Below are 23,080 nucleotides of genomic sequence, written 5' to 3'. Positions count from 1 at the left end.
GTTTTGTGTTATTTTGGACTCTGGCCCGCCGTCCAGCACCCCTCCACCCACCCTTGTTGTGTTTTTGTTTTGTGGGCGTCTGGTAGCCGCCCTTGAGGGGGGGGTACTGTCAGGATCTGTGTTTTTCCGTGTTTAGTTAGAGTTTTTTGTGTCCTTGAGTCTCTTCGTTGTTCTGTCCTCCCCTTGATTGTTCCCAGGTGTGTCTCGTTCTGTGATTACCCTCCCCTGTATTTAACTCCACCTGTGTTCCTTGTTCCTCGTCGGGTCCTCGTCAATGTCAACGTCAATGTTAGCTTCTTTGTCGTCAGTGTGTCCTTGTGCCTGCTGCTTGTTGCTGGACTCTTTCGACATTAAATCATCATTTATTTCATCATTCCTGGGTCCGCTGCCTCTGCCTCACCACCTCACCCGCACCACTTCATGACATGTTAAACATGTAATTTTACAGGACATTACTGGCAGCTAAATTCACCAGAATTTAAAGGGTTTTTTAAGTATTTATACTGTTTTTACCTTAAAAGTGTGGAAAATAAAATATTCTCAGTGTGTTTACATTTATTAGAAGTTTATTCAGTATTAATATTACAATGTTTAATCAATTTATTTTCAGTCTTCCAGTTATTTTTTTCTCTTTTAGCCTTCACAGTTTGCCTTAGTGTGCTAGAAGCCTAGCAACAGGCGATAAGTAAATAGTTATAGCTAATAGTTTTCTACCTCATGGAAGACAGACCAGAATCGAAGGCTGGGCAATTATTATTAGACACAGAAGACTCTGCCTGAAACCTGTTTTTAACTGAAGGTTGCGTTTTTCTCTGCGTGTGTAATAATCTGATACGTTTCTTCACAGACATCATGTCTGTGCGTGAAGGGCTGTGCTTCTTGGATGATATCATGTCTGTGTAGGAAGGACAGTATACAATACATAAGAGAGGTGTTTTCCTTTGTCTAGTCAGAGTTATTCTGAACAGTGTAACTGTTGTGCTCTCCATCTGCAGATGCAATAAAGCTGTGTTTTGTTCTCTCTTTAACAAGGTTTGGACTTTGTTAATTTTCTCGCTCCACAAAAGTAACATACTGTAAATATGGTATAGATAAAATAACTTTACAGTAAAATGCTGGCATCTGTAGCTGCCAGTATCTTACTGTAAATTTACAGGATTATTATTTAGACTGAAATTGATGTTCTAAATGATTCCCATCAGAACCGGTCCAATCCTCCAACATGTTCCTGATCATTGATCCTCCTGAATAATGCCCAGCCTTGTTTAGAGAGCAGAAAGATCTGTTTCTGAGACAAACATATTGGTTTGAAATGACTGAGAGAAGTTTGGTGATTTAGTGTTGAGCTCTGACATGGAGAAGAACCAGGAATCATTTCCACTCTGACCATCCAAGGAGGATCTGATGGAGCTTCATTCAGAACCAGATGGTCAGTTATAGATTATCTGGTTCTAAATCAGATCCACATGAGTTATTATGTATATCAACTCTAGAAATGGTTGATGATCCGCCATGTTGGGTGATGTTTAAACCTCAGGGGTGAAACTGGAATCTTGAAGTTAATTCAGATGTTTTATTTCAGCATCAATCTGTCTGTAGTCAGATTTAGAGAATGATCCGAATATTAACCTAGAAATGAAATTCACTGCTGCACTTTTGTGCCAAAATAATATTGGACAAAATGAATAAGACTGATTTTTAAAAGTTAAGTTGATGCAAAACAGAATAAAATGCAATGAAATATTTGTGGTTCAAAGGTCAAGTCAGCATCATAATTTATGTGTACTGATTGAGGTTTTTATTTGTTCTTTACATGTATTTTAGAGGTCATAGCAAAAAAGTTAGTTGATTCTAGTTAAATAATGTTTCCTGTTATTTATTTGCAGTAATTGTTTAGCTATGGTGTCAATAACTGGTCAGTAGGGGGCTGCATGAATGATGGTTTAACTAATTTGAGAGAAACATCAGATCAGATTCTGAGATTTCTGTTAACTGGATGGTCATGGAGAGGAGAGGATATGGCATGCCTCTCCTTGGGCTGCCACCTTATCGTGGTGGAGGGGTTTGAGTGCCCCAATGATCCTAGGATATATGCTGTCTGGGGCTTCATGCCCCTGGTAGGGTCACCCAAGGCAGACAGGTCCTAGGTGAGGGACCAGACAAAGTGCTGCCCGAAGACCCCAATGATGAACAGCACCATTGGACTTTGTGTTCCCTCGCCCGGACGCAGGTCACCGGGGCCCTACTCTGGAGCCAGGCCTGGAGGGGGGCACGATGGTGAGCGCCTGGTGGCCGGCCTTTTACTCATGGAGCCCGGCCGGGCTCAGACTGAAGAGGAAACATGCCCCCCCCTCCCATGGGCCCACCACCCGTGAGAGGGGTCAAAGGGGTCAGGGGCAGTGTGTGATGGGTGGCGGCAGAGGGAGGGGACCTGGCGGTCTGATCCTCGGCTGCAGAAGCTGGCTCTTGGGATGTGGAATGTCACCTCTGGAGCTAGTGTGTGAGGTTGAGAGGTTCCGGCTAGAAATAGTCGGTCTCACCTCGACGCATGGATCTGGTTCTGGAACCAGCCTCCTTGAGAGGGGCTGGACATACTTCCACTCTGGAGTTGCCCAAGGTGAGAGGCGTCGGGCAGGAGTGGGCATACTTGTTGCTCCCCATCTCGGCGCCTGTACGTTGGGGTTTACTCCGGTGAACGAGAGGGTAGCCTCCCTCCGCCTACAGGTGGGGGGACGGGTCCTGACTGTTGCTTGTGCTTACAGGCCGAACAACAGTTCAGATTACCCACCCTTCTTGGAGTCCTTAGAGGGGGTACTGGAGAGTGCTCCTCCTGGGGACTCCCTTGTTCTGCTTCGGGACTTCAACGCTCTAGTGGGCAATGACAGTGAGACCTGGAGGGGCGTGGTTGGGAGGAACGGCCCCACCGATCTGAACTCGAGCAGTGTTCTGTTGTTGGACTTCTGTGCTCGTCATGGATTGTCCATAACAAGCATAAGGGTGTCCATATGTGCACTTGGCACCAGGACACCCTAGGCCACAGTTCAATGGTCAACTTTGTCATCGTTTCATCGGATCTGCGGCCGTATGTCTTGGACACTCGAGTGAAGAGAGGTGACAAGCTGTCCACTGACCACTACCTGGTGGTGAGTTGGCTCCGGTGGTGGGGGAGGAAACCGGTCAGACCTGGCAGGCCCAAACGTGTTGTGAGGGTCTGCTGGGAACGTCTGGCAGAATCCCCTGTGAGACCGAGCTTTAACTCCCATCTCCGGCAAAACTTCGAACACGTCCCAGGATAGGTGGGGGTCATGGAGTCTGAGTGGACCATGTTCCATGCCTCCATTGTTGAGGCGGCCGATCGGAGCTGTGGCCGCAAGGTTGTCGGTGCCTGTTGCGGCGGCAACCCTCGAACCCGTTGATGGACACTTTTGGTGAGGGATGCTGTCAGGCTGAAGAAAAAGTCCTACTGGGCCTTTTTGGCCTGTGGGACTCCGGAAGCAGCTGATGGGTACCGGCGGGCGAAGCGGCATGCGGCTCGGGTGTTTGCTGAGGCAAAAACTCGGGCATGGGAGGAGTTTGGAGAGGCCATGGAGAAAGACTTCCGTACGGCTTCGAGGCGATTCTGGTCCACCATCCGGCGTCTCAGGGGGGGAAGCAGTACAGCACAAACACTGTTTATAGTGGGGATGGTGTGCTGCTGACCTCAACTCGGGACGTTGTGGGCCAGTGGGCAGAGTACTTCGAAGACCTCCTCAATCCCACCAACATGCCTTCCGTTGAGGAAGCTGAGCCTGGGGACTCTGGGTTGGGCTCTCCAATCTCTGGGGATGAGGTTGCCAAGGTGGTTAAAAAGCTCCTCGGTGGCAAGGCCCCTGGGGTGGATGAGAGCCGCCCGGAGTTCCTTAAGGCTCTGGATGTTGTAGGGTTGTGTTGGCTGACGCGACTCTGCAATATCACATGGACATCGGGGGCAGTTCCCCTGGGGTGGCAGACTGGGGTGGTGGTCCCCCTGTTCAAAAAGGGGGACCAGAGGGTGTGCTCCAATTATAGAGGGGCACACTCTTGAGCCTCCCTGTCAAGGTCTATTCACGGGTCTTGGAGAGGAGGGTCCGTCGGATATTCGAACCTCGGATTCAGGAAGAGCAGTGTGGTTTTCGTCCTGATCGTGGAACACTGGACCAGCTCTACACCAGTGTTGTATAGTAACGAAGTAAAAATACTTCACTACTTTACTTAAGTATATTTTGGAGTACTTCATACTTTCCTCGAGTATGAAAATTTTTTATGACTTTCACTTTTACTTCACTATATTTCCGAACTTAATTGCGTACTTTTACTCCGATACATTTTCAATGTGTGGTTTAGTTACTCGTTACAAAAAAGCGAGAGAGAGAAACACAAGTGTTTTGATCCCACCTACTGATTAGCAAGTAGCAAGTAGGCTACCGAACAAAGTCCGTAGCCTCCTTGCCTGGGCTTCTTTGTCACCACCAATAGGATACACCTGTTTCGCTTCTCCCATTAAACACAAAGCAAGTCTCGCAATCAGCAGCAGCCACATGGAGGAGGAGACGGAGACCACAACGACTGCAACTATGTCGGACACGGCTCCAGGGGAACCACCAGCTGGTGATGAGAGCCCATGGCCTTATTTAAACACAATATACTCTTTCGTGGGTGTTAAAGATTCGTCATACCGCATGCAGTTTATGTTATTCCTGCCCGAAGATGTGGAAATTCTATCTTACAAAAACTCCCCGTCCAACTTGAAGAAACACATCGAGGTAACGTCTTGTGAAATGGTTATAATCCTCCTGTTTCAGTAACTATAGCTTGGTCACTAGACACTACTGTATTGTGAAATCTTGACCATAAATGAACTTTGTTTGGCATTGTTTCAGTTCCACACGTGGTGTATTTAGCTTAGGCCTAATGTTGGCTGTAGCAGGCTACCTAGACTCCTCTGTTCAAGGGGGGACAGAAGCCATAGCGATAGCAATTTAGACTAAATTTAACGAATATAGGAAAGGCATGCAAGTTCAAAACCAGGTTTACAGATGCCAATAAGCTGCATTTCCCTCCCAATTCTTTTTTTCTTTTGCATAATGACCAGTTGTGTGCACCACCTACTGACTGTAGCATTGACTGATTCACTGATTTGTGAAGTAGAGTAATCGTAACAGATCTTTTTCTTCATGTTGGCCGCATTTTCTGTACTATTTATTTTTCTCATTTTCAGCACTGACCTTACTTGAAGGGAAAACTTAAGGCTTACAAAAACTTTGTATTTTCTGTCCTGGAGGGTATACTAAGAAGCTGGTTCAGTTGTAAAGCAGGTTAAGTTAACCTTGTGCTATAGGTAAAGCACCTAATTTTCTTAACTAAATGATGCCTGCAGGTATATCTATTAGCAGGTTTAATTTTTGCCTGCACTTGGTTGTGTACATTATTTTAAGTGTATTTGACAAGTTTACCAAAATATAAAAAATGTCATTCAAACTGCATTTGCTTTGTTTTACTTTTTACTTGTACTTTTCATTACATTACTTGAGTACATCCATTTTTACAGTAATTTCCATACTTAAGTACAAGAAGTTTCAGATACTTTAAGACTTTAACTCAAGTAACATTTCAGTCAGTGACTTGGACTTTTACCAAAGTCATATTTTGGAGAGGTACTTATACTTTTACTTGACTCTGAGATTTCAGTACTTTATACAACACTGCTCTACACCCTCGGCAGGGTCCTAGAGGGTGCATGGGAGTTTGCCCAACCAGTCTACATGTGTTTTGTGGACTTCACACTCTGCTGCGGTTTGTGGTGAAGAGAGAGCTGAGCCAAAAAGCGAAGCTCTTGATTTACCGGTCGATCTACGCTGGAGATCGCGGATACAAGCAGCCAAAATGGGTTTTCTCCGTAGGGTGTCTGGGCTCTCCCTTACAGATAGGGTGAGAAGCTCAGTCATCCGGGAGGGACTCAGAGTAGAGCCGCTGCTCTTTCACATTGAGAGGAGTCAGTTGAGGTGGCTCAGGCATCTGGCCAGGATGCCTCCTGGACGCCTCCCTGGTGAGGTGTTCTGGGCATGTTCCACCGGGAGGAGGCCCCAGGGAAGACCCAGGACACGCTGGAGGGACTATGCCTCTCGGCTGGCCTGGGAACGCCTCGGGATTCCCCCGGAAGAGCTGGAAAAAGTGGCCAGGGAGAGGGAAGTCTGGGCCTCCCTTCTGAAGCTACTACCCCCGCGACCCGACCCTGGATAAGCGGGGAATGTGGATTTAAATGGATCTGTTTCATTCTTTGAAGTTCTTTCATTAGTTTTTGAGTTACCAATGATCCCCTTTGGACTTTATTTATTGATACTGATGTTAACATGAAGACTCTAGGATTATATTTTAGCCTTTTATTACAATATGTTTCATCAGCAGGTATTGAAGCTCAGATTAATTAACTGAGTATGATCTTCTATAATAACATCATGGCTCTGCTGCTAGTGAAATATTTTGTGCACATGAACTTTCCTGTCCTGGTCAGGTTGACAGTACAAGGCTTGGTCTGCACCTGCAGCAGAAACACCTCAGAAATAACAACTCCTTATTAGGAAGCAGGACTGATAACCAAAACTGTTCAAAGTAACTCAAATCATTAGTTATGCAAGCAGCCGGTGCTGTAATATTCCAGAAGAGGTTTTTATGCAGCTTAAAGTGTGGCTTTATTCTATGTAACTGCAGGTATTAAAAATGGAAACCAGATGTGACTGAATCTTAGTGTGAATTTTTCTGTCAGCTTTCCAAAAATATCTTTGCGTTTTATTAAAGTTCAGTTGATTTTAACTTGCTGATCTCTCACATCATGAACCTGAGGAAGATGTGTAGACGTCTTTAACAAGACATGTTACCATATGCATTGATGTAAGGCATATACAAATAAAATAACCTGATATTCAGTCTAATGTTCCCATGACAACAGAACCCAACAGAACTTTTTAGCATCACATGGCCACAATGACAGATATAAACAGAAAAGTACACCAGTTAGAAACAGCTCACCTCTCTGATGGTGGAGATCCAGGAGATTTAAAGTCAATGTTCTCATATTTTGACTTGTTACTCTTAAAAGACACACAGCTGGGTTCTGGTTCTGGTTCTGGTTTGAGTCTCTGATGGATCCTGACAGAAACATAATGATTAAAACTTAATCTGTTCAGTCTGGATGAAGCAGCAAAGAGGAGCAGCAGCTTCATCAATCAATCAATCAGTCAATCAATAAATCAATCAATCAACCAATCAATCAAATTTTATTTGAATAGCACATTTCAGCAGCAAGGTATTTCAAAGTGCTTTACATAATAAACACAAAAACACAATCATAGAACATAGAATCAAAAATCAAAAACTACATTAAGGCAAGTGCCATGACAATGCAAATAAAACATTTTTAATATTTAACCTACACAACTCTGTTAAACGTGATGTTTAACCTACAAAACTCAGTAAAATGTAATATATAACCTACCAACTCATTTAAACATGATGTTTATCCTACAAAACTGTCGGGATCTGTGTTTGTCTGTGTATTTAGGGATTTCTGTGTCCCTGAGTCTTCGTGTTGTCCTGTCTTCCCCTTGATTGTTTCCCAGCTGTGTCTCGTTTCTGTGATTACCCTCTGTGTATTTAATGCCACCTGTGTGTCTGCGTCTCTGTCGGGTCCTAGTCATTGTTTTGTCTGCTGTCCATTCGTAAACCCTGTTGCTAGCAGTGCTGAGCCTTTGCTTTCCGCTCTGCTGTGCTGCCAGGATTTTGTTCTTCCCTCATTCAAATCATCATTTCTCACTTCAACCTGGGTCTACAGCGTTTGCCTCACCTCCTTCACCACACCGTTTCATGACAGAAGGACCCGGCCACAGGAACTACGGTGAGGCACGCTACAAGAACAACTTCAAGATGGACCCAACACGCTGGAGTGAATTGCAAGAGACCATAAAGGACTTTAGGGACATTATGGCTGAGCCATACTTTGTATTCAGACGCCTCGGGGTAGCCATCAGGCTCTTGTTTGTGTTTGAGGGCTGGTCCGCCTATCTCCCGTCCCTGGAGTTGGTGGAGCTGCAGCGGGAGGCAGAGAGGGAACGCCAGGCGGCTTATGCCATCTTGGCTGGCGACCCTCTGCCCCCGAAGCCAGACTTCCACTCCACCAGCCCAGCCCCAGCACCTCCGGAGCTATCCGAGCCCACAGCCACTGCTTCTCCGCCTCTTGTCGCCACTGTGGATTTTCCGCCTCTCGTCGCCGCTCTGGATCTTCCGCCTTCCATCGCTGCTCCAGCCGCAGCATCTGCCGGCTTTCCAGAGCCTCCAGCCTGCGCTCCAGAGACTGCTCCAGGCCGACAGGCGGCCCCGGTTAGTGGGTTCTCAGCCCTACCAGAGCTTCCCAGTATTCCCTCAGAGCTCCCTAGTTCCGTCCCTCCTCCCGAGACCCCGCCTCTTAGTGCTCCTCCCGAGACTCTTCATCACCGCCTCCAGCGCCTCGGACGGCCGCCGGACCACCTCCGTGGTTCCTGCCTCCAGCGCTGTGGTCGCCCGCCGGACCTTCCCTGTGGGTTCCGCCTCCTGTGCTTCCGCCCACTCCGTTGGGTCGTTTTTTTTTTTTTTTCTTGGACAATTTTTTTGGGGCGTCTGGTAGCCGCCCTTGAGGGGGGGTACTGTCGGGATCTGTGTTTTTCTGTGTATTTAGAGTTTTCTCTGTCCCTGAGGCTTCATGTTGTCCTGTCTTTGTAGAGGAATATAAATATATTAATAGTTAAAAATTATGTAGTTTGGTGGTTTCGCACTAAGGTATGTTTTAACCTAAAAGAAATGTATTGTGTCAAATGGATTGGGATTATGTAAGGCGGAAATACTCTTTATGGAGTTGTTTTTTCACTGAGGAAATCTGGCGCCATAGAAGGTCAATTTGACCTAGCTCCCAGCTTCCCCTTGCGTGCGAAGCCGAAGAGAGACCGGAAGAATATCTGGGAAAGAACTGGTTGGATAGATTAGAATAATAACTGGCTTGTTTTGCACCTTTAAAATGGAGCAGATGTTGGAGGTCAATGGGTCTGAATATTTCCAAAGAACTTCCAATACACATCCAGTGTAAGACGGAGCCAAATGAACTACGTAAATGGAGGAAAGCAACACCATTGGTCGAGGCTTTCCAATACACACCAGTAGAGCTCGGACCCTATAAAAAACTGATACCAGAAGTAGAAGGCAAGAGATTTTGGGACTACTGTAACGATGTGTATTTGATGTTTAGTTCCGCAGATGTGCATTAAAATCTCTTCTCGTTTTGACTATGAGCAGATGGAGTTCTGAGTCTTATTTAACCTTTATTAATATACTCTATGAGTTTAGGCACCTTTCAATTCCTCCATATCTTCCCCTTGATTGTTTCCCAGGTGTGTGGAAAGACATGTGGCAAAGGTCGTCGAGACCAGGAGTCCAACCCACGACATCCGGGTCGAGGACTAAGGCCTCCAAATGTGGAGCGTGCTAACCACCTGCGCCACCACAGCACGCCCCTAACAGCAGGCAGATCTTTAATGTATTGTGGTGCTAAGCCATTCAGTGATTTATAAACTAACAACAGTATTTTAAAGTCTATTCTTTGAGCTACAGGGAGCCAGTGGAGGGACTTTAAAACTGGTGTTATGTGCTCTATCTTCCTGGTTTTAGTGAGAACGCCAGCAGCAGCATTCTGGATCAGCTGCAGCTGTTTGATTAATTTGTTGGACAGACCTGTGAAGACGCTGTTGCAATAATCAATACGACTGAAGATGAAGGCATGAATGAGTTTCTCTAGATCTGGCTGAGACATTAGTCCTTTAATCCTGGAAATGTTCTTCAGGTGATAGAAGGCCGACTTTGTAACTGTCTTTATGTGGCTCTGGAGGTTCAGGTCAGAGTCCATCACTACTCCCAGGTTTCGGGCCTGATCGCTGGTTTTCAGATGCATAATACAGTATTAGTTTGTTCAGGGCAATTTCCCAATGCATGGAAAAAAGCTTTGGTGAAACCGATTTTTAAATCAGGAAGTCCCCATGAAATCAGTAACTACAGGCCAATAAGTCTTGTTCTGGTCATGTCAAAAGTGCTGGAGAAAATTATTCTAGAACAACTACTATTGTATTTAGAAAGTAATAATCTTCTGCATCCTCTTCAGTTTGGCTTCAGACGTAATCATCCTACAGAGACTGCTATAAGTCTGCTGCTTGAAAATGTTAAACAATCATTTGATAGGGGACAAATCACTGGTGCAGTTTTCCTGGACTTGAAAAAGGCTTTTGATACGGTGAACCACAACTTACTGATCTCAAGGCTTTCATCATTTAATTTCTCAGAACGATCATTGTCTTGGTTTCAGTCATATTTGAAAGATCGTGAACAATGTGATGTCATCAATAATAGTAAATCTGTCTTCTGTAAAATAGTAACAGGGATTCCACAAGGAAATATCTTAGGTCCGGTCCCTTTTAGTTTGTATGTTAACAGTCTTCCTGAAATTTGTCCTGAAGTTAACTTGCAAATGTTTGCTGATGACACTATTGTTTATACATCAGACAAGAACAGTACTGTAGTCATTGAAAAACTAAAGAATAGCTTGCAGAGATTATCATCATGGCTGAATGATTCTTGTTTAACTCTCAATACAAAGAAAACAAAGTGCATTTGCTTTTCAATCAAGAAAACATCATTACAGTCCTTGAATATTCAGATCAATGGAGACCCTATTGAGCAAGTATCACAAGAAAAATATTTAGGAATAATTCTGGATGCTCAGTTAAATTTTAGGAGCCATGTTGACAAAATCAGCAAAACTGTTAGATCAAATATAAACTGTTTTAAAATGATTAGAAATTGTTTAACTTTTCATTGTGCAGAGATGTTTTTTAACTCAATGATCCTCACATTTTTCCTATGGAGCTACTGTCTGGTCTCAAACTAGCCAAACTAGACTCAAACCATTAGCAAGTCTCTATAATCGGGCATTGAAAGTTTTATATCAAAAGCCAATCAGATTCCATCATTGTCACATTTTGGCTAAATTCGGCATTTTGGACTTAATCTTTTAAAATTGATTTTTAAGTGTTTAAATGGATATGCACCTAAATCATTAAGTGATTGTATAAATAGACTGCAGGGCAACAGCAGATCTACTAGATCAGCTTCAAATGGAAATTGTAAGGTTCCCTTTCGAAGAACCACTTTTGCTCAAAGTGCTCTGTCCAGGAGAGGATCTGCAGTTTGGAACTCACTTCCTGTTGATTTAAAGTCTGTAACCAGTTTTAGTACGTTCAAGAAACAAACAAAACTCTGGTTATGTCAAAAACAGAACTGTACCCACTTTTGATGTTTCATGTTTCACTGTTTGTTCGATTATTACTTTAACTTATAGAGGTTTTTTTTTTTTTTAAAAAAAAGCCCATCTAGGGACACGTGCTGCGAATTAGCTGTTGCTATAGCGCTATGACGTAAACATGGGACTGCTGTTTTGTTCAGTGTGTCTATGTCGCTGTATGTCTGTCCCTACCAAATAAACCAATTAAATTTAAATTAAATTAAAATTATTAATATAATATGAATAATATACTGTATAATATTATATAATATTATAATAACTTCAGTTTTGTTTCTGTTCAGCTGGAGAAAGTTTTGGCACATCCACACATTTATCTGTTCAGTGATTGGATGGGGTCAAAGGTCACCTGGTGACATCGTAATGTAGAGCTGTGTGTCATCTGCATAGTTATGGTAGCTAATATTATTTCCTGTTATAACCTGAGCTAGTGGGAGCATATAAATATTGAATAAAAGGGGTCCTAGGATTGAACCTTGGGGTACCCCACATGTGACCTTTGACCTCTTTGATGAGAAGTTTCCAGTTGAAACAAAGAAATCCCTGTTCTTTATGTAGGATTCAAACCAGTTAAGCACTGGACCGGAGAGTCCGACCCAACTCTCCAGTCGATTCAGTAATATGTCATGGTCAACAGTGTCAAAAGCTGCACTGAGGTCCAACAGAACCAGCACTGTGGTTCTGCCACAGTCCGTATTTATATGGATGTCATTGAACACTTTTATGAGGGCGGTCTCTGTGCTGTGGTGAGCACGAAAACCAGACTGGAAGGAGTCAAAGCGGTTGGTTATAGTTAGGAAGCTAGTTAATTGTTTAAACAGCTTTTTCAATAACTTTGCTGATGAATGGGAGGTCAGAGGTCAGAGGTCGGCCTGTAATTCTGCATTAGTGATTTGTCCAGATTGTTCTTTTTTATTAGTGGTTTGATTACTGCTGTTTTCAAAGCCTGGGGGAAAACGCCTGATGAGAGCGATGAGTTTATTATTTGGATCAGATCAGTAGCAATAACAGGCAGGTCTTTCTTAAAGAAATGTTCTAGAGTTATAGATCTAGGACATCCAGACAGCAGGAACTGGAGCTTAGTTGACTTATAATTTCCTGTAGGGTTTTATAATCAAGTAGTTGAAATTGGGTAATTTTTCCTGTATTTGTTTTGTTTGGGCACAGCATTGGATGGTCTGGATGGATATCAAATGTTTAGTCAGAACAAGTTAAACAAAAAGGGAGGTGGAGTTGCACTGTTTGTTAGGTCTGGATTGAGATGTACAGTTATTGCTAAAATGACATTTTCAATTGATAATTTGATGCAATGTTTATCTGTCAAAATTGAGGGTAATAGACCTGGGCATATGTTAATTAGTTGTGTTTATCGAACTCCTGGGTCATCTATAGATGAGTTCAGTAAGAAAATATTAGAGATGTATGAAAGGAACAATGCAAAATTTACGTTTATTTGTTGAAATATAATGCGCATACTAAAACGACAGAATTTATAAATACAATGTTTGGTTTAGGTATTTATCCATTAATTCTAAGACCTACACGAATAACTAAAGACTGTGCGTCATTGATTGATAATATTTTTATAAATAAGTTCAATGTGAAAACAAAAAGTGGATTGTTGGTCACTGATATAACTGATAATTTGCCAGTGTTCACTATGTTGGACATTAGTAATCAGTTTAACTTAAATATGACACAGCAAATTACTAACTCAGAGTGTCATGTTCTGTGTTTTTCTGTGTATTTATTTCGAGTTTCTGTGTCTCTGAGTCTCCGTGTTGTACTGTCTCCCCTTGATTGTTTCCCAGAGTTGTCTTGTTTCCTTGATTACCCTCTGTGTATTTAACCCCACCTGTGTCTTTGTTCCTCGTCGGGTCCTCGTCTAATGTCCTCAGTCAGTTGTGTTTGTCCATTCGTTTGCTCCGTTGCTACCTGTGTTGAGCCCTTGTTTCCGCTCAGCAGTGCTGCCGGGGTTTTGGACTTTTGGATTTCTGTTTGCCTATTCTCACCATTTTCATTTCTACCTGGGTCTCAAGCGTCTGCCTCACCACCAACAACACCAATTCATGACATAGAGTAAAAACACCTGAAGTTGTGGAAGAAATGAAAGTAGAATTAATCAATTATAATTGGCAAAATGTTATTGTTGATGATGTTAATGAGTCATATAATACATTTTTGGAAATATTTCTAAGAATTTACAATCATTATTGTCCCCTTAAAGAATATAAGCAAACATCCAAAAATAGATTGTCTCCCTGGATGACAAAGAGTTTGGAGAAGGCATGTAAAAAGGAAAACAAGTTATATAAGGATTTCATTAAGTGCCCAACTCAGAAAAAAGAAGAAAAATATATAAAAATAAATTAACATCAGTCCTGAGAAGGCAAAAGTAGGATTATTATGATAGGTTGCTGCAAAAACACTGGAATAATATTAAGGGTACTTCAAATATAATTAATAGTATTATTAGAAACAATAAAGATAGAGATTTCCAAATATGTAATAAACACAACACTATAGTAGAAAAAAGAGGATACTGTTGAGGTTTTTAATAAGTACTTTGTCAATATCGGTCCTAATATAGTAAATAAATTGCCAAAGGTTACAGGTGGAAAACATAATTATAAATTTAATAATATTAATACAATGTTTCTGGGAATAGTGGGTGAAAGTGAGGTAATAGACGTAGTTAAAAAATAAAAAGATAACAAATCCAAAGACTGTAATGATATTGACATGGTTATGGTGAAAGAGGTAATTTATAGTATTATTAAACCTCTCACCTATATTTGTAACAGATCATTCTTAACTGGAACCTTTCCTGATAAAATTAAGATAGCAAATGTTTTTCCAGTCCTTAAAAGTGGTGACAAGTAAATATTAACAAATTACAGGCCGATATCATTGCTATCACAATTTTCAAAAAGTTTTGGGAAAATTATTCATAAAAAGGCTGGACTCCTTTCTTAATAAATATAATATACAGAACGAGCACCAGTACGGCTTCAGGAACAACTGCTCCACAACTTTAGCTGTAATGGAGTTTGTGGAGCACATTGCTGCAGCAGTTGACCAGAAGCTTAATACCGTAGGAATGTTTATTAACCTATGTAAGGCATTTGATACTATTGACCATGCATGACTATTAGGCAAATGTGAACTGTATGGCCTACGGGGATTACATATCAGTGGTTAAAGAGTTATTTGAGTAATAGATTACAATATGTACAAATTAACAACACAAAGTCACAAACAGACAAAGTTAAATGTGGTCTTCCTCAAGGCTCAGTCCTAGGACCTAAATTATTTATACTTTATTTAAATGATATTTTTGCAGTATCCAGTATTGTAAAGTTTACAATGTTTGCAGACAATACAAATTTCTTTTTTTTCTGGAAAAAATATGGATGACATAATAAAAACGGTAGAAAAAGAGTTAGCTGAGTTGAAAACATGGTTTGACTACAATAATTTGTTGTTAAATGAAGGAAAAACTAAATTCATGGTTTTCTCTGGTAATCGGATCTATAATAATGTAAAGTTATGCATACATGGAGTTGAAATTGAAAGAGTTTATGAGACAAAATTTTTAGGGATGATTATAGACAATAAACTTGCAGCAGTTGGAAGCCTCACATAGAATATATTAGAAATAAAGTTGCAAAAACTATCGGAATATTGGTCAAACTAAAAGATTTAATAAATGTTAAAGGCTTGCATATTATATATTCTGCTTTGGTTATGCCTTATTTGTCTTATTGCTCAGAAATCTGGGGAAATGCAAGTAAAACAACCATTGATATATTAGTAGCAAAAAAAAGCTATAAGGCTTATTAATAAGGTGGGATACCGTGAACCAATGGATAAACTCTTTATACAAAGTAATAAATTAAAATTTAAAGACATTGTTTATATTAAAAAAACTGGAAATAATCCATAAAGCATTGAGCAAAAGTCATTCTTCTGGTATTCAGAAATTATTTAAGCTAAGAACCTGTCTTTCTGTGAAAGAACATTAGCTGTTTGTCCAAGTGGGTTAAAAGATAAAGAACTTTCAAAGATAACAGGAAGTGATGCGACAGGCGACATCAGTTACAGAGACATTGGAAATATTCACACCCTTACTGATAACCAGGTCCAGTGTGTGTCCTTGAGTGTGTGTTGCTTGTTTGACATGTTGTGTTAGACCAAAAGTCTCTAAAATATTAGCGAGCTTTTTTGCCCCTCTGTCTTGGGGGTTGTCAACATGAGTGTTGAAATCACCAACAATTATTAAACAATCATAATCAATACATATAAGAGATAGAAGTTCATTCAAGTCAGTAAAGAAATTTTCAACAAAAGTTGGAGTTTTGTATAGAGTTACAGTCAAAGTTCGTTTGCGGCCTTTAACCTCAATTCCAAGATACTCAAAAGAGGTGAAGTGACCCAAAGAGATTTTACTACAATTTATGGTATTCTTAAATATTGAAGCCACGCCTCCTCCTTTTTTGTGTTTTCTATTCTCACTGAAGAAATTGTAGTTAGGAGGCGCAGATTCAATTAGTACGATCAATTCATTATTATCATTCAACCATGTTTCTGTCAGAAACATAACATCGATATTATGCTCAGTGATGAAATCATTAATTAATAGAGCTTTAGCACAGAGAGATCTTGTATTTAAAAGAGGTAGTTTAAGTGACTTCTCACCACGTCTGTTCTGGCCTGATATAGTGAACGCTGTGTGAAAAGGGCTGTGGACAGTTAGAGATGGTGACCTCACCTCTGACCTTTGCTCTGGCTCTCATCTTCCCCACACAGAGTGGTTTTAGAGGGAGAGACTCCCTCCTCTCTGTCCTCACACTGATCCATGCTGCTGAATTCACATCAGCTCACACACACTTTCTACCTTCACCTGCAGAGGAAACACACATCATTCATCTGCACATCAACTCTGATCATCCTTTACATCATTAGAGCTGGAAAAAGATCAGCTGCTCCTCCTCTGATTGGCTCTTCTTCTCTGCTTCATATCAGTGTCAGGTGAATGCAGTCAGACAGCAGAGAGGCAGAGGAAGCTGCCATCAGCTGCTGCACTTCTACTATCAGTCGAAGTACATCAGCTCTGTTGTAAAATAACATTTTTATCACCTGCAGATTTTGGAAAAAATTTAATTTTATTTTTGTTTTAAGGACTTTGGAGGAATTATCCATGCCTTCATTACATCTCATTTGGATTATTGCAATTCTTTATATAGAGGCATGAATAAATTACAGGAAGCGTGACCGTATAAGGTCTATACCGGCCTCTTTACACTGGCTTGCTGTCTTTTATTGAATAGATTTTAAGATTCTTTTATTAACTTATAAAATTTTAAATGGATTAGCTCCCCCTTATCTTCGGGACCTTTTAAAATTTCAGTCTATGTCCAGAACCCTACGATCAAACAATCAGCTATTACTGACAGTTCCTCGGACCCGACTTAAGAGGAAAGGAGATCGGGCTTTTTCTGTTTTTGTTCCTAATCTATGGAACAATCTGCCTTTCCAGATTAGATCTGCCCACAGCCTGGATCATTTTAAATCGCTTCTCATTTTTATTCTTTGGATTTTATTTTAAGTAGTGTTTTGATACTCTGTTTTTATCAATTTGCGTTATTGTCATTCTTGTGCAGCACTTTGGTGCAGTTTTATGCCTGTTTTTAAAGTGCTATATAAATAAATTTGACATTGACATTGACATCAGTCCACTAGATGGAGACATGGAGCAACATTTACATTCACTGATTCAACCTGAACAACAGGAAGTATTTTAGTTCACATTTATTGAACTACCAGCACCATTAAAGATTAACTATTTAATAATCTGACTGAATTATATACATTTTAAGAATATTATTTTACTTTGAAATTGTTGTGTTTAACTTTAATGGTGAAAACCAGAATTTGACTCCAGGAAATAAAAACATAAAGCAGTTTGTTCAGAGAAGAACATCAACTCTTCATCAATTTGTTGGATTCCAGTTTATCAGTAATCTAATAATCACTTAGATTAACCTTCAAACAGCAGAGATGAAACTTTGAGTTCAAGTCAGTAGATTTCTGTTCTCTAAACATCAGATAAAAAATAAGAAACTAACAGGAAAGTTCCTGAAGACAAAGTTCAAGTAGAAAACAAAGAAAACTTACAGTTTGTTCAAATGATCCAAACAGTTGAAGAAGAATTTCTGAACAACAAACGGAGACCCAACAGAACCGCAGTAGGACCAGACTGGTACCACAAATGAACAGGTGAGTTTAAACTGAAAGTTTTTAGAGGAGAAATGAAGCCAAACTGGTTTAACTGGTACTGACTGGAAGTCAGAGGAATGTTTACCTGCTGACCTGTGAAGACATGAACCCTTCATGACTCCCAGTTTGAACACAAGCACTCTGCTGCTGTTATTTTGTTGATCCAGGTTCGGTTCAGCTCTACGGAACCAGAACCTGTTTTAATTTGGTACCAACTAAACTCTTCAATGGTGGGAAATTTATCTTCCCTAGTGGGTGAAAATATAACCTGCATGATGTCTGATTATTAAACCCAGATTAAGTTGTTTTTAAATGATCCAAATATGTCAGTGATGATATAAAGTGATCAGAACCAGAACCAGTTCTAATATTTCAATCATCAGGATGTGAATAAAAGATCATCTGTTCCTCAGCAGCTCTTGAAATGAGCTCAATGCAACAGCAGTAAACATTACATTGAATCATAATTTATTGAAATGAATCAGAACCAAAGTGCTGAAGCATTAAGAGAAAAACTAAGTCCATCCTTTCTGCTTCCACAGCAGGTCAAAGGTCATCAGATAAGCTGCTGTTCAGATTTAAATCTATACTTTAGTTACTTTCATGCCTTTGACACTGTTAGGTGAAATGTATATATTATCATATATTTGTTGTTTCCTTTATAACAATAGTGTTTCATATTTGATGTTCCTTGATTGTTTTCTTTTCCCTAAACATAAAGACTGTTTCTGTATGTTTTGATCTACTTTATCTCCGTCTTCACAAGAGGGCCTCCCTGAAGAGAAGAGTGATAACCGTGCTCACGGGGTTTATCGCTCAGCAGGAACTTCTTCTTCCTTTGAACGGTTAGATAGCTGACGAATCGTCGCCTTGAAGATATACGACCTGTTCTGTTTTTACTCTGTGTTCTAATGCAAGATAACATGTGTTTAGTTCGTGATTGTCATTAGCACTGCAACTAAAATGCTTTGTCCCCACCCTTTAGAGTTGCAGTGCTCTCTGTGATAGGGACTCTGAAAGTAATAAAAAGAGAGGAGCGGACAAATGTGTTTCAGAGCGGTTGGAGATTTGTAACTGTAAACACATCTCTGTCCGTTCTCCTCGCGAGTACAAAAGAATCTAACTCTCTTGTCTTTTCTGTGTTTGTTCAATTTGTCTTTAATAGGTGTCAAACCTGACAGACACTAAATACCAATTAATTCTAGTGGGTGTGTCTGTGTGGTTATGTATCTGTCTAGATAGACAGATGTTAGAAAAACCATAAAGCTGATAAAAATCAACATCCATTCTTTTGATAAAATACTGTGACTCTTTAAAGTTTAACTAACATCTGAAATCTAAACCCATTGCAAATATTCTGTTTCAAACTCGAGCAGAAAATGATTCGCAGGCAGGCAGAGAGTTTTGCAAGGAGAGATTTGATCCAAGGAGAGAAAAGTTGTGAGCGTAAGAAAAAAGGTTTGAGAAAAAACAGTGAATATTTGAAATAGAGCAGAAGTTTTGAGTACAAACATTACACGTTTTGAGAGGAAAGACAAACTGAAAATTATGGCTGAAAAATTCCCACATAGACTGGAACAAAATGTCCCTGTGTTATAACTTAACCATTCAGACTGGATGAACCGGTTGCTGTTTTAACATTTATTTCCTTGGTTTCGTCTTTTCTCCTCAGCTGTCATGTCCAGTGAACAGCCAGTAGGTGGCGCTAGAGTCAGAAGTAGGGAGAGGAGATTGATTATTATTTACTTATTTGTTTATAAATTATCATAAATTATTTCTCATGTTTCGACATAGTGAAAGTTTTAATATGTGAAATCTATGTTGTTGTTTACGTTAGCATTTAATGATCTTGTCTCTGTTAGGTGGATAGTGGAGAAACAGAAGCAGAAAAAGCAGAACTAAAAACTGGGACATGATGGAAACCAGAACTTCCATCCATCCATCTTCTTCCGCTTATCTGGGGTAGCAGCTTCAGAAGGGAGGTCCAGACGTCCCTCTCCCCAGCCACTTGTTCCAGCTCCTGCAGGAGAATCCCAATCCAGCTGAGAGACATAGTCCCTCCGCATGTCCTGGGTCTTCCCCGGGGCCTCCTCCCGGTGGGACGTGCCCAGAACACCTCACTAGGGAGGCGTCCAGGAGGCATCCTGACCAGATGCCCGAGCCTCAACTGGCTCCTCTCGATGTGAAGGAGCAGCGGCTCTACTCTGAGTCCCTACCGGATGACTGAGCTTCTCACCCTATCTCTAAGGGAGAGCCCAGCCACCCTACAGAGAAAACCCATTTCGGCCGCTTGTATCCGTGATCTCGTTCTTTTGGTCATGACCCAAAGCTCATGACCATAGATGAGGGTGGGAACGTAGATCGACCGGTAAATCAAGAGCTTTGCATTTTGGTTCAGCTCTCTCTTCACCACGACGGACCGGTACAGCGCCCGCTTGATGGCAGAACGTTCTGATCTCATATCTGGAAAATAAACTTTAACTGAGACGTTACTGAAGCTTGAAGTTCAGTTGATCCAAATCTAAAGCTGGTCTGCAGAGACGACTTTAGGGTGTGTTTGTTTCTGCTCACCTGGAGCACCAGCCGGGTGGAGTCAGTCTGAGTTCCTTCATCATCTAAAGAGAGCTGGAGAACATTGAAGATCCTCCTGGAAAAAATGGAGCTTTGGAAAGAAATGAGCAGGAAGAGAAAGAAAAATGGATCTTCATCACTTCTGAAGTGGACGACATCAGAGTTGGATTCAGTGGAGTCACATGAAGAACAGAACACTGAGGCTAGAATAATAAACATCATGCTAAATATTAGCTGCAGCTCCGTCAGAAGAAGCTTCAGGTTGAATCTAAAGGAGGCTGAAGATCTCAAAGTGGATGAGAGGAAACCTGATGAGCTCTACAGTCCACTAGATCCAGATCAGAACCCTGGAGAACATCTACGCTGGAAGCAGAGCCACAAGCTAGAAAAATATCCAGGTTTCTATCCAACCTGAACACAGGAAGTCCTTTCTTCTTCTGCTGCAGCTGAGAAGGTCCTGCTGCAGAACTGAAGCCACACAGTTCCTCCACAGCAGAACAGAGGAGGTTCTGGAGGAGACCAGGGTCCACATCTGGACTCAGAGTTCTCCTGAGCTTCAGCAGAGCTGCTGGCTTTGGTTCTGATCCGCCTCTGTTCTGGTGTCTGATCTTCAGAGACCATCTGAACCGACCCATCAGAACTCAGTTGAGGTGGTGGAGGATGAGGATGGGGCGCGGCGAGGAGGAGGAGGAGGAAGAGGAGGAGGAGGAGGAGGAGGAGGAGGAGGAAGAGGAGGAGGATGAGTGCCGTAATCCATCTCTCTGCTGTGGAGAACCTGTTTGTCACTGATTTCACCTTCTTGTCTGCCTGTTTGGCTCTTTTTTTCAGCCAGCATTAAAATGCCGCTAATTCATTTTGGTATTCAGTCAGCACTATTATTATTTCAACATTATGATGGTCCCAAACCTATCAGTTCTTCTACTATTCTGGCTGCATACAACTTCCTTGTTCTGAGGACATTGAGTCTGTGAAAAGCATTAAGACAGACAGACAAATATGAGAAACTTTTGTGAGGAGATTCAGAGTGCAGTGGAAGAAGGAGAACAAAACAGAGACAATGTGATTGATGAATGGTGGATTCTTGCTCCTGAATCTGAAGCTGTAAGATTACAGTGTGATGAGAATCTGAGAGATATTCTGATGAGGACAAAGAACAGGATATTGCCCCCGACTACAGTCATCAGTCTGACGCTGGAACAGAAGTCAGAGTCATCAGGGAACAGCCTTCAATTGATCCAGCTGTGTTACGCACAATTGAACAGAACCAGAACCAGAACCAGGCCTGTGTGTTCTATGCAGTAAGAGACTGGTGTATTCAGTGTTTCTGTGCTTTGAACCCTCATCCATTTTACTTCTATGTCAACGGTGGAGCAGGAAGTGGAAAATCCCACCTGATTAAATGTATTGACTCTGAAGCAAGCACTGCTCTGGATCATCAGATCCATCAGTAGCCTCTTCTACTGATGGAGAGGAGGCTGACATATCAAATCAAACTGTCATGTTGACTTCATTTACAGGAACAGCAGCTTTTTCTATCAATGGCTGTTTGTTACATTCACTGCTCAAACTACCCAGGAGTCTAAAACCTCCCATTCAAGGACTTGATACTCAACTAGATGAAGTCAGATTTGAGCTTTTAAATGCTGAAATTATTGCTACTGATGATATTTCAGTGCTTTCAAAACCTCTTTCTGCTGATGTGGATGCAAGACTGAAAGAAAAGGAAATCACTGAGATTTTGGAGGAACGTCTGTTTCAGGGTCGTTGACGTATCAGGATTTCCATCAGGGGAAATTAAACATTTAAAAATATGTATATCCATTGCAATTATTAGAACATTTGAAATGTTGTGCACACAGAAATTATAGTTAAAAATTAAAATGAGACGTTTTCAGAGGTTTTTTATCAATATGATTCGGCTGTGGGCTTAAAAAATGTCATGTGGTGCGACCGTGATTTATCTTAAAATAAAGTATTTTCCATGATTTATTAAACATTTTTTATAAGTGTAATATTATTTAAGGTGTTTAAAAACAAAGTTTTTAATTTTTTTTGCATTTTTCTGACAATTATGACAGTTTTTACCCAAAAATGAACCAGTTCCATTTATAATTGTCTTATATTTTTCTTCACCATTTCATCAAACTGTGTTAAAAATAAATAAACTCCAGTCACTTGAGGAAACTGTATTAGTGATTAATATTTCTGCTCCAGAAATTAGATATTCCATTTTTAGTTCAATACATTTACTTTTAAATTGGTCACCAAATGATTTATAGAATAAATGTCGGCCAATAAACGGGTCAAAATCCTTTAAAAAATAAAAATAGTATTTCATCCAGTAACAGTACATTACAAAAAACACAAATTAAACACCAATTTAATTCACATAAAAATTAATGCAGTAATCAACTTTGTAACAAACATTTCAAACAGATCCTCATAAAATCAGAAAGTTCAGTAGATTGATTTTATTTTCTGAGCTTTTTAAAGTTTTATTTTAAAAACTTAATAAAAACAGAAATGTTCAATCTCCCAAATGTAAGAACAATAATGACAATAGAATAATTCAGTTGAATTTAATTATTTTAAGCAGAACCAAGTATGATAAATAATGTAATCATTCACAAGTTCCCCAAATGTGAGCTTCTTTCAAAACGGAAAAGATTTCAATGAACTTCTAAACCATCATATTACTCCTGGGTAGAGACGCTCCCATCAGGGTTTTTCCTGCCGGTTCTGATCACCATGAGGTCCAATCACTGCCGATCACAGATACCGATCACATGGATTGGCTGTTAATGTTTGGCTTTAGGTAGAAATGCTACTATGTGATCTGGC

At 40.8% G+C, this 23,080-nt stretch overlaps 1 protein-coding gene across 1 annotated transcript in view; it reads right to left on the bottom strand.

Annotated features, from left to right (window-relative positions):
- The window catches only part of LOC111609424 (NLR family CARD domain-containing protein 3-like), a 50,198-nt gene extending 33,996 nt beyond the window's left edge, over positions 1 to 16,202 (bottom strand). The window contains exons 1-2 of the mRNA XM_023337878.1: positions 16,088 to 16,202; positions 7,045 to 7,164 (exon numbers count right to left, since the gene is read on the bottom strand). Of these exons, the coding sequence (XP_023193646.1) occupies positions 7,045 to 7,164; positions 16,088 to 16,185 (218 nt within the window). The 5' untranslated portion in view covers positions 16,186 to 16,202. The remainder of the gene's footprint in view (positions 1 to 7,044; positions 7,165 to 16,087) is intronic.
- Positions 16,203 to 23,080: the final 6,878 nt, after the last annotated feature.

Source organism: Xiphophorus maculatus, chromosome 8 (assembly GCF_002775205.1).
Source record: "Xiphophorus maculatus strain JP 163 A chromosome 8, X_maculatus-5.0-male, whole genome shotgun sequence".
Lineage (NCBI taxonomy): Eukaryota > Metazoa > Chordata > Actinopteri > Cyprinodontiformes > Poeciliidae > Xiphophorus > Xiphophorus maculatus.
Note: the sequence above shows the minus strand (reverse complement) of the source record. Positions and strands in the feature narration are given on the sequence as shown.